Source organism: Egretta garzetta, unplaced genomic scaffold (assembly GCF_000687185.1).
Source record: "Egretta garzetta isolate BGI_Z169 unplaced genomic scaffold, ASM68718v1 scaffold230, whole genome shotgun sequence".
Classification (NCBI taxonomy): Eukaryota; Metazoa; Chordata; class Aves; order Pelecaniformes; family Ardeidae; genus Egretta; species Egretta garzetta.
In genome coordinates, this window is record NW_009258281.1 from 1706810 (window position 1) to 1719309 (window position 12500).

The following is a 12500-nucleotide window of genomic DNA, read 5'->3' on the forward strand; positions in this document are numbered from 1 at the left end:
CTTTCCCTTCACTTTTGCTTCCTGACTTTGTTTTGACCTGTTATGCTTTAGCGTCTTTTTTTATTTTGTGTCTTTGGCCATAGCTCAGCAATGCAGTAAATCAGGCTTTAGGATTCCTATTACTGGAACAAATACACTGCAGCAGCCACATGATGCAGAGCAAAGATCTCGTATAGACTTTTTTTTTTTCCAGAATTGTTCTTTTGATGAGTAACTGGCATGTTTTTACTGCCCCAGGTAGTGTGTGTGCTTTTGTGGTTGGTATGAAGCCAGGTCATCTCAATTTTGTGCTTCAGCTGAGTCAGTCAGTGTGCAATCACACTCCCATGTGTAAGCAGACAGAATTTGTAATTCTGGGTGATCCACAAGTGGAGATGTACAATTAACCTGCGTGCAAAACATCGCCGCTTACCCTTTTCATGGCAGAATTAGCTTGAGTTACCTGTGCAGGAGTTGTATTTGCACTGGTTAACTTTCCACAGGGGTAATAATCCAGCTGCACTGGGATCCTGCCTCTTAAGTCAAATACAGATAGGCTTGGGCTTGCTTCTGTGTATTCTGAACTGTTTAGTCCAAAGCCATTTAGCAACGTCCCAACAGCAAAGGGGTTTATTAGCATGAACACACAGCATCCACACCGCTTGTGTCACACCAACTCAGAGTGCAGGTCTAGCAAAGTTTCAGTTGTCTGGTCCTAGTCAGGTGGACAAGTCCAAAGTGGCTGTAGGAAAATCCAGCTAGTCATGTATCCTAAGGCTGCATTTAAAGATAACCATCTTGAGATAAAAGCACCGTTACACCAAGATATGGCTTGTTACACAAGAATAGCCCATTGCTTCAAGCTTAAGTAGACTGTAGAGAAGTGTTGAGAAAGCAAGCTTAGTCAAGGGAACAGGAAATGGGAAGAATTATATTGCTATCACATAAGCTTTTTGTCTACTTTTACCAAAGAGAGAGAGAGATTTACTAAGTTGCCCTGTATAAATCTGAAGTAATTGAACTCCTAAATATTTGGGATTACACCACAGCCCAGGATGCAGGAATGGACCTCCCTTGCGAGCTTTACTGGAGCTGGATGAACTCCAGACATTTTCAGAAGTCCTTGGCAGTTAACCTGGTGGAGGTGTGCATAGCACAAGCTGTGAGTCCCCAGCTCAGTCTGGCAGCTTTGGACTGAAATTGTTAGCATCCTTCACTCTCCCTTGGCTGTGAGGATGACCTCCAGCCCCAGCTCCCAAGCAGACCTACATAACAAATCACACCTCTGCAGCTGAGTCAGTGTATTTCGGAGCAGTGTCAGTTTTTCCCTCCCACAGCTATCTCTGGAGTAACAGCTACTTAGATGATTCTGGTTGCTCTTGACAACAAAGGGCACCACGTTTTCCTTGAAAGCATATTTAGCCCCAGGTAAAATTACACTTTTTCCATGGGGTAAGCAGGGGAAAAGATGATAATTTCAAGCTTTCTGTAGTGATTCCTGTTATTAAGCTAGCCTCCAGTTATTAGGATGAAAAGAGGGCAGTCTCCAAGGCTGGAGATTAATGTCCATGAGATTTGAGTCGGGCTTGAAATTTTCTTCCTTCACATATATGTTTGATGAATCTGCCATGTATGCTGGCTTTGGTGGATGGAAGTTATTATCGAAGAAAGGCAGGCTGCTCTTAATTTCTGGATGGGTTAAGATCAACAATCCCTCTATTAAGGGAGAAAATTATGTTTATTATAGAAAACAGCGAAAAGTCACAACAGGAAAAAAAGTGTTTATAGTACATCTGCTGTCTGCTGGTACTGCTGAAATTCTTGGGGCAGGTGAAGGTCTTTATCTTATTTTTTTAATTTGAATGGTCTTGCAGAATGATGTCTTCCATCTTGCAATGACATATGTATATACTTTAGTTAGTGATTCAACACACTTCAGTTCATCTCTGGTAATCATCCCAAAGGGACTTTGCATTTAATGGAACATACATATCTGCTTAAATTCTGTCCTGAGTAATGAATACCTTTTTTCTGGAAATGAGGTACAGGCACCTAATGGAAAGAGCTTTCAGACAAGGCACATGCAATTCAAAGAGTTGGACATTCCCTGAACAGCAGCTGCCACCTTTGAAACAAATCCAGAAGCATCCTCAGCAGGGAGGTGGGACTCTGAAAAGTCTGAAAAGACTGAGGGAAATCAAATAACAGCATCTGAAACAGTCTGTGCGTGCAACTCTTACACTCTGAGCTGTACAAATGGAGGCTGTGCTCAAAAACTGCCCTCAGGAACTGGGAGACAAATGACAGCAGCAGCAAGTAACACTGGTAATAAAGTAAAAAAACAGCAAATTGTGACCACGTCTTAAAGGTGGGAGATCTCAGGGGACAAACCCATAACTTTCCAGAAAAGTTTCATTTTGCTTTTTTAAAAAAATCCCTTTATTCTTCTATTTCCACCACCAGCGCGCCTCTGATGATACTCCTCTGTAATTGTCTGCAGCACTGGAAGTCCTAATATTTTATGAACTTTGTTTGATACTTTCTGCTGCAGTTCAGCACTTGGAAAGGTCAGGAAGCTGTCCCACCCCTTTGTCTTCTCCCATAGATTTTTTGACACAAAGTCTCCTTTCCGCTGTCCCACTTCGGTTTGTGGCTAGCACATATTATCTCATTTCCAGGTCTGTCATTTTTCTCATGAAAAGACCATGAGCATACCTGACCGTACCTGAAATGACCATACCAAATCTGTCTATCCACAGTCCTGGAGACTTCACAAACACTCCATAATAAAATTGGGAAAGATTTTCTCCTTTTATAGCTCCTAATTACTAACTTTTAGTCTTTTCCACAAGATATTTTTTGTTCTCTGTTATTTCTGCCACCCCTGAGAGTAAACTGATGTGTAGAGAGCAGAATTTCACCCCAGCTAGTAAAAATTATGATTTTTTTTTTCTCCCCTAATTACTATGTAGAAAATTATCAAGGCTGAAAAGTGACACGTAGGAAATTCTTACTGGACTTAAGCTTCCTGCCTACCTCCCTTCTTTGAACAAAGCTGTCTTGGCTTATTACAAACCTATTCCTCTACCCCTCAGCATTGCTCTTCGTTTCCCTGGTGCTGTTGCAAGCTTCATGTGAAATGTATAAACACGTGGGCAGGTCAGGTTATTAATTGTGTAGGCAAGGATTAAAGAGCTTTAACACTGTTCGAAGCCCTGGCAAGAACATTTGTGCCTGCTTCTGAAAGGAGAATTTACATTTTCACAGTTGCATAATCACACAGGTAGAAGGGATCTAGGCTGCAGGTGGTTTCACTGCTATGTACATCTAGGTAAAGATCCATATAGCACATGTTTGTCTGTATGTGACTCTGGTACTGGGTGAGGATAAGGGGCACAATTGTGAAAGATAAAAGGCTATTCCTCGCTCATCCTAACGTTCCAAAGGGACTTCCTCAACTTATCTGTGTTATAGCTGTTTGCAGTGGCTGTTTGACTTCTTAACAGCATTAGGCGCTGATTCAGAGAGTGATTTTATGTTAAGGGATCCTAGCAGTAATTGCATTTCTAATGACATTCTCTGTGAGGAAACCTCTGCCATGACTGTGATGAGGAAGTATTAGTGACGGGCAGGTCATGGCTGATTCTTGTGTTTGTGTGAGATGAATCTGGGCTTGGAGATAATGGGACAACTGATCCTCGGTGGCTTAATATTGAACATTTTCCTCTCAGTGATTTCAGCATAAAAGTCCCACCCTGTTGTGGGAGTTTTTATTATCTGTACATTTTATGCTTCGATAATTATATGGGATCTGCATAGCTCTAATTTGGACAAGTCCTGAAGGGCGCTTCATTTCCCCAGCCTCACAGGTCACACCAAAAATGGCACAGCCTAGTGCCTTTTGGATCAGGCTTTTAAGTGGCATTTTTACAAACAGTTCCCTTTCTTTCCATTGTCAGGGTCTAGGGTTACTTTTAGTTTTGTCTTTTAACTCTCATAAAATGTCCTCTTGGTATTTGATCATGGGCTTACTGGGTGGTGATGGCACTGGCTGTGTAATGCAGAGTATTTTTTTGTTATCATACTTCTGTGTCATGTAAAAAGATTAGATATGCATATAAAGCACTTTTCCTGCCAGGTTCGAAAATGCCTTCAAATGGTGCTTCTTGGCATAGTATATGTTTAGATAGTATTGGTGCAGTGAATACTGTAGGATTCCCATTTTTAGGTTGTTTTCATTCTGCTTGTATAGTCTCATTTACAGAAAACATACACATATATATACCTTTTCTTTTATATTTCCACCATCCACCTTTAAAACTTGCTGATAGGATATCAGGAAAATCGAACATGTTTACACTGGGTATTCCTAAGAGGATTTACATTTCTGCAGGTCCATGACCTGCAGAGGATTTTGTAGCTGTCAACCCTACATGGGCTGTTTTTAGCTTTGCAGGTAACACAGGTAGGAAAAAGCCCTGAGAAGCTTGTTTGAGAGAGGTGAAGTAAACTGTAAGTACAGCGATACACAGACAGCTATTTCTACCCTCTTTCTGGATAGAAAAGAAAACCAGGTGTGGTGTTGGTTAGGAGCAGTATTAAGGTTGGTGATTAGACATCTTTCTAGTTCATAAAAGAATATGAGGTTAGGTTGAATAAAATATATTCTTACTAAAACAATATTAAATAATAGCACAAGATTGAAAGAAATGAAAATGAATGAGTAGAATAAACAGTAAAACATCCTAAAGTGTTAGCCTACATGTTTAAAAAATACTTGGAAATTAAATATGTAGAGAAGGTAAAATAAGACCAAGGAGGCATGGTTAAGGGTTTGATTGTTTAACTCTTTCAATAAAGGATGTTTCTGGACAACTTACCATCCATTCTTGCCTTCATTAGCTAAAGACAGGAGGCTAAAGCCTCGGTACCGCTCATCCGTTTCGATTTTAACAAGATAGAAATTCTATTTCTTCATTTCTGCCAAAAGAAATCTGCAATATCTTCATATAATTTCAGTGCCAATAGGTGCAAATTAATCTATTAAAAATGACAGTTTTATTTGGGCCTAATATATTCCAAGACAAACAGAATTCTCTCATCAGATTCTCTGGGTTCTTGTGTCTTCATCAGATTCTGCCCACAAAGATCAGTTTTCAGGCTTAGACCTTCCTTTTCTGCCTGCCTTATTCTGAGGCATTTGGAATTTTGACCAAATAAGGATATTAGAAGTTATCTAAAATCTATGAAATTTTAGAAGTATTTCTGTTCATTCTAAAAATTTTAGGTAGTTCCTAAACTAAGTAGAATGGAAGTGTAAGCAGCACCTTGAGATCTTTTCTTCAAGGAGGAACTGTTTTGCAGTGAAAGACACAGGACTGAAGAGGGGTTCTTAATCCTGTGGAAGCTGGATGAAGAGTTTGTGAGCTGCAGGACAGAAGTGTTTGGGGGAAGCACAGGGGCGCCTGTCTGTTTGCACGTGACTGCAATCCTGGCTTCAAGGGCAGCACTTTCAGGAACTGCAAAGAACCAGTATAATTTATAATGTGTGAGGAATGACTATGCAGTATATTTAAGGGCACCCTGATGCCACCCATAAGATTAGATTCACTATTTGTAAGAACAGCAAAGTTAGACGTGTGATTGTGGGCCAGAGGCTGCTCCGCAAAGTATGCAGAGCCCTGCATGCCTGTATGCACTGTTCAGCCTAACACAGCACAGGCATGGTGCTCCCTCAGCGGCTTTCTGAGGCACATCCAGACAGGTTGGTTGACACCTACCTCCAGACTTCTCATTAGACTGGCTGCAAGACCCCCAAGAGAAAGGGAGGGACATGAGGCTGTGAGGTTGCTGTAATCCACCTACTTCCCAGAGTCCTTGGTCTGAGCAATGTTGACCCTGCCTTGAAGCACTTTCTGGTTATTGTTCAGTGTTAGAGATGTGAAACAGGATTTGTATGAATTCCCAATCTGTCTGAATTTTACGGGTCCACTTTTGTGGTTGTTTTTCCTCTGTTACACAGTGTCATTGCTATTGACTGTGTTGTCTTTTTCTGGTTGGATTTCTTCAGATGGTAATTCTTGTGCTAAGTCATGGTGCCTCTGGTTTCATGGTCTGTTTGTTGCGTGACTCACAATTGTTTGACCTATGAGATTTACTTGTCCTTTTTCTACAGGTTTTAATTTGATGTCAAAAAACCATTATGCTTTCAAAGACTTAGAGTTCTGATGTTCAACAGCCAAAAGTATTGATTTGCAATTGGCAGGAGGGTGTGTTTGCTTCAACTAGCAGTGCTTTTAAAAATTAATTCCATGTGCTTTATGCCAAAGAGCCCCTGTCCCCCGTTTCAAACCACCTTCGTGTTGACTGCAGCAAAGCCTACCGCATTAAAAATGAAATAGTGTTTATGCCAAATGTTCTTCCATATATTTTCAAACCTTTTAGCGGTGTTCGCACTGAAATTTTTCACCTAAAAGCCACAGCAGTTCAGAGCTCTACTTGATGCTTTTTTTGTAAAGACATCCGCTTTCTGTCAAGAAAGGGCTACATTCTGGCCCAGTGACCACGAGCGGTGGCTTACCCATACACATTGTCCTCTTGGCACGTATGGGGATAGGTACGTGTGAGTTTCCTATGCTGTGAAAGGGAGTAAAATCTGCCCCATGACACTGAGTAATCTGGTTATTTTAATCACTACCTGCGACTCTCTGAATTATCGTCTGTATTATGGGATAATACGATCTCTTCGGTATTCAACAATGACTTTTTAAAAATTACCATATATATTATACAGAGCTAATATATTAAGAGATACCTTAAGGGTAATTATCAAGTGTGTAATTTCATTTGTAGGTTCTTATAATGATGGTTAATGTCATAAATGCCTTTTAATGAAATTATAGGCTTGTAGCCCTGCCTGACTATCCTTTGTGTGTCGTATAATTAATAAGACCAAGCTTTGGTGTTCATCTCAGTGTCACAAAGCATCACGTAAACTTCCATACTGATGGTAAGTGGCTAGTCTGTCATCAGAGCAAGAAAAAGGCTAAGACCAGGCAGCTTGAGTATATGTTACCTTATATTTAAAGGCAGCTGGATGGGCTTGTTAACAAAAGTACTTCTAACAGAATATACAAGCTAAAAAAAGAAATGGCCATTGATCTCGTGTCTTATTATAATACTACATGCAAAATTTTAAGGGAGTGAAAAGGCAACTGGGTTGCAGCACTTGGAATGAAGAATTTTTTTCCTCCTACTCCACTGAGGGTAGTGAGTGTCTAAGCTAAAAGCATTTGGAGATGGATAAGAAGTTTCATCTTGAATTGAAGACACTTGCCTGGAATGTAGAAGAGCTGGGATTGTTTCCCAGTCTGGCCTAATTTCTGTGGGGCTCTGGCTAAATTGATTATTTTTTATGATCTTCAGATTACCTGTCTGAAAACTAAGGGCCATAATATTTCTTTTCTTTGTCTCACATTTCCAGATTTTAAACTTGCTGGAGCAAAGGAGATATCTATGTGGTTTTTTGTTGGGGTGGTTTTTTTTTTTCCCTTTGGCAGTTACCATAGAATCTTATAGAATCGTTCACATTGGAAGAAACTAAGGTCATCTAATCCCACCTCCTGCTCAGAGCAGGGACAGTATTGAACTTCTGCCCACTAGGCCAGTTTCTTATTGTGAGTACTAAGAAGGGAACCAGAAATTTTACAGGTCACCAGTGAAAAGTATTTCTAAAAAAAATCATGTAAGACTCATTAAGATTATTTTATTGTTCTTCATCCTTCAGGGGATGATGTACCTGGAAGAGAGGAGACTTGTCCACCGGGACTTGGCAGCACGTAATGTCTTGGTGAAATCACCAAACCACGTGAAGATCACTGACTTCGGCTTGGCCAGACTTTTGGAAGGGGATGAGAAGGAGTATAATGCTGATGGAGGGAAGGTGGGTGCTGTACATGTTTGGAAGTAAATATATCCCTGTGACAAACTTCCTTTAGGAGTTACTCTTTAGGGCAGTGTATCCCTACGGGACTATTATCTATGTGAGAAAGTCTGTCAGCGACTTAGCAAACTGTGTTCTGACAGCATACACAAAAGCTGTTCATTTTTTGTTCAGTGAGCTTCTCCAGGTGCTGAAATATAATTGACTGAACAGCGTTCACACTCAGAGCTGGGGTTTGTTCATATGCTCCATTTTGGGTCTTGTTTTGAAGACTTCTGAAGTCAGTTCAATGAGTGATGGATGTTCTAGGGCATTTCTGCCAAGCCTCTTTCTCTGGTCAGTATGACCTCCGTAACTTGCAGTCCCATTTTCCCAGACAGGTAATTTTCCAGAAAACAAAATGGAAGGCCACAAAACATGTTTGTAGTTGTAGCATATAAGAGTTTACATATGCTCAGGGAAGAGTCATCTCTAGCCTGCATATGCTATTTCTTGCATCCAGGTCTCCAATACCATGCTGAATGCCAGGGCACTAAAAAGCTAGCTTGAGGATTATTTTGAAGCCAGATGTTTTCCCATATTGTTGTCAGCATACAACAACATCCATGTAGTACCTCACCTCATTTCTAATGCCTTTAGATTAATGCATTATCAAATTCAGAAGGCTGTATGTAAAGGCTGTAAGTATATACTGCTTCCAGCTGCTCCCTAAACATCTTGAAATTCCACATTTCAGCCTGCCACAAAATCCCAAGGGATTCTACCTCTCCTGTCATTCCTTTTCCTGAATGTTCAGTTTGCTTTGTCTACTTGCTATCTGTGTTTTTCTGTGCTCACTCATGCCCTTGTCTGGGACAAACAGCTGTTGCCAGTGTGTGCTTTTCTCCTGGATGGGCTGCTGCTTTATTTGTGTGGCTGCTGCCCTTGGCAGCTGTTGCATGGATCACATCAGCATTTCAGTCAATGAGGTGAAGAGCTTGAAAAGAGTCACCAGTGCTTTCCCGTTTCCCCAGTAAAGAGACCTCCTGGCAAGGAAGGTGGAGTTTTGGCAGTATTCCCTGATTCCTTCAGTTCTCTAATCCCCTCTTCAGTAACCTGTCTGCCTCTTCCCTCCATCAGCCAGTGAATGACAGAAAATGAACTGGTCCTTGCAAACCAGCTGTTCTCTGGCAGCTGTTAGATGGTATCTTGGACTTCTGAGGCCAATCACACTGCTGGGAGTTCTGGAGCAGGATTTACACATCAGATGTGCCATTTCCCAGTTCTAGAGAAGCATCTTGTGAAGTGTAGAAGACATTCGCAGCTTAAAGTTGCATTGAGAGCATGTTAAGACCGATTCAGGCTGGATAAAAGGAAAAACTTTTTCACTGTAAGAACAATCAAGCAGTTGATCAGGTTGTCCGGGGAGGTGGTGCAGTTTCCATCTTTGGAGATTTTCAAGTTCAGACTGGATAAAACCCTGATTAGCTTGGTCTGATCTCATAGCTGAACCTGCTTTGAGCCTGAGGTTGAACTAGAGACTTCCTGAGGTCCCTTCCAACCTGAGTTATCCCATGATGAGTAATGCAGCAGTTGTTCATGTTTGGAGCTACCCAGTTGTATTTAATGGGAATGAACACTTCTGCAGAGTTTAGTGGAGGAGGATGAACTGTCTTTGCAAGTGCTAAACCAACCTTTATTAAAGACTGCTATTTTTGCCATAACTGTATAGGTTATGTTCATTAGTCAACTTCATGGAAGGTATTTTCGTAAGGGTTTGAATGAAGACACATCCTCTGCTTTTACACCCACCATCTGTTCAGATTTTGCGTGCAGTTACGTATCTCTCTGGTTTATTCCAGTACATCTTCCATAGTTCCAAACTAGAGGTAACCCATACAAGTCCATGCCAAGTGAAGATCTGGTTTTGATGTCTGTCCATTAGAAAGTAATGTACTGCAAGACTGTGCCTCACAGGCCCAGCTCAGGAATAGGAAACACTGTGAATCTCATTTTAACACTAACTCAAGAGGGCAAACCCTTATGCCAAACCTAGGTTTGTGTTTGCCTATACAGCCTTTTCTGTCAGAAGAGATGAGCTCCCCCCAAGGGTGACTCAGAGCCAAAGGCTAACTTAGGATTTTTGACTCGCTTTCAGGAGCAACTTTTCTCACTGTAGTAATGATACAGAGAACTGGGAAGGCTAAGTTCCTAATGAATATTAGAAGTTAGAAATTAAGCACTGTAAATTCTCCCCATTGCCTGTTTACTCTGATGATGATTATGTGGACTGTGAAGTACTGTGGACACTGCGTTATTAGCTAGCCTCATTAGAGAGCAGTCGAGATAGCAGTGTCTGGTTTTGCAAACTGTTCAGGCAAAAGAGCTTCTGTATTCCACCTTCACTGCTGCACTTCAGCTTTAGGGGGATTGGATATAATTTTTGTCTTGGTCCCATCTTTACACAAGTGTGATGAAAAAGTGAGTCATTCCACTACAACTGAATCAGTAAAATTTGGGTGGTATGAGAAGTTCTGCAGATAACTGGTTCATATTTCTCACTTCCATACGTTTTATGAGGCACAGCCCCATTCTAGAGGGCAGTAACAACCATTTCTTCTGCTGCTTTTTTTTTAAGCTTGCAGTTGAAAAAGGAAACAGGGAGGAAGCTGATGTCTACATACAGGATCTATATGTATTGTTTTAATATTATATTTCTAAGGCTACATTTCCAATTAAGTGGATGGCTCTGGAGTGCATACACTACAGGAAATTTACCCATCAGAGTGATGTTTGGAGCTATGGTAAATCTTCATGTGATTTAGTTTAAAAATTTGTCTTTTGTAAAGCATTAAACCAAGTTGTGTTACTATGTTATTGGTATCCCTTTTTCCTAGAAATGTTAATTCTAGTGGTTTTTGCTCTTCCTTTTTCTTCTATTTCTTGGTGTTGTTTTTTTTTCTTTAATGTGTAACTCTAAACAGCAATTGTTACTTGTCTCCTGCGTTACTTCCCTGCTCACTAAAATACATTACCATGATGTCCCTGCTGGGATGACTGCCGTAAGGTTTGGGCTGGTAGCAGTTTGGCTGGTTATTATGACAGAAGAAAGGCCTCTTTCAGCTCAGTCACAGATTCATAAAAATACAGCTGCAGGTCATAATTTTCAGCAGTCCTTTGAAAATCTTAACTCTAAAAGCCATGGATGTCAAAAAACATTTTCAGGCTTATGGGACTTTCTGTACCTACAGCCAGATAAAAGGGAATTTGTCATAATACAGAGCAAATACAGCAAGAGAAAGAAGAGAAAGGGACGAGCTCTCCAAGCTAACTAAAACAAGCAACCATTTAATTTCACAGGTAACTTGGTAATTGGTTAAGACAGGTCAGCTCATGTGCACTCCACACACCAAAAAGAAAACTCACATTTGAGAAATAAGATGTTCATTTACAGTTGTTAATTCTGTTATCCAGACGAGCTATTGTGCCACATATGCTGAGCTGTCTGCCTGTTTATCCAGTATAGCTATTACTAATAAAATAATGTATACCTTTGTAAGTGGAATTTCTCAGCAGTTTCTAGAGCTATGGCCTTCTATTTACATTTCCTGTTGCCGTATCATTTTGAAACAAAAAGGTGTACAATTCTATTCATTACTCACTTTTACCTGTGGGTAGCAGCAAAAGACACTGTTTGCTGTGACTGGTTAGCTGCCCTCTTCTATTCAGCTGAGGAAAACATATGAAAGTTAAATCGATCATGTAAAGCCGCTCCTTCTTCTCAAATTGTCTATATCCCATATCAGTTAGGAAAAATTGTGCCTTGATTCATGAAATTTATTTTAAATGCAGGAAGACCAAAATATCTATAGTCAGAAAGGACAAGACCAAAAACAATTGCTGAGTTATAGTTGACAAACATCAACAAAGAGGTGAATGAGGGTGAAATAAATACATGTTTTATACATATGGTAATTTTGCCCATCACCTTTCACATTAGCACAACAGCTGGCAAAATATGGTCATTGATCTGGAAGCTTGTTTAAAATGACCTTTGCAATAAAAATAAAAGTGAAACTGGTGTGAGAGCAGCATTTTCAATATTTAAGATTTTGTTGGGAGATTAATTCTGTTACTTATTATATATGATCTTTATTTTCAGCTCTAATGCCAAACCAAATCCTATGGCTATTCAAAAAGAATCTTGATTTTGAAGCACAGCACTATCATAACTCAAATCCTTAAGGTGATTTAAGGGAAAAAAATAATACAAGTGGCTGTGAATGACTTACAAGACAAAGACAATGACATGATGTTACTCAGTGCTATACCTTTGTGGGAAATTGATGCTCTAAGTTAGGGAACATCTACGTTTTTTCCCCTTAAAATAATAGAGTACATCAGCCATTCATTTCCCTTTTGATATGATAAAAGAGTGTGATGCATTCTTTTGTTATTGCATCCATTTACTTTACCACCATTTATTTGTCTTAGACCTTTCTCATGTGCCTCAGTTCTATCATGCTGCTTCTTACACCAATAAAAATGAGGGAAGTTGTTTTTGAAGATTAACACAAAGTGCTGTTACACCATTTTCTTG

General features: G+C 40.1%; 1 protein-coding gene across 1 annotated transcript in view; it reads left to right on the plus strand.

The window, feature by feature from the left end:
* ERBB4 (erb-b2 receptor tyrosine kinase 4) overlaps nt 1-12500 on the plus strand; it is a 412269-nt gene that overhangs the window by 373347 nt on the left and 26422 nt on the right. The window contains exons 22-23 of the mRNA XM_035891859.1: nt 7766-7921; nt 10623-10704. Coding sequence (XP_035747752.1) covers nt 7766-7921; nt 10623-10704 — 238 coding nt within the window. The remainder of the gene's footprint in view (nt 1-7765; nt 7922-10622; nt 10705-12500) is intronic.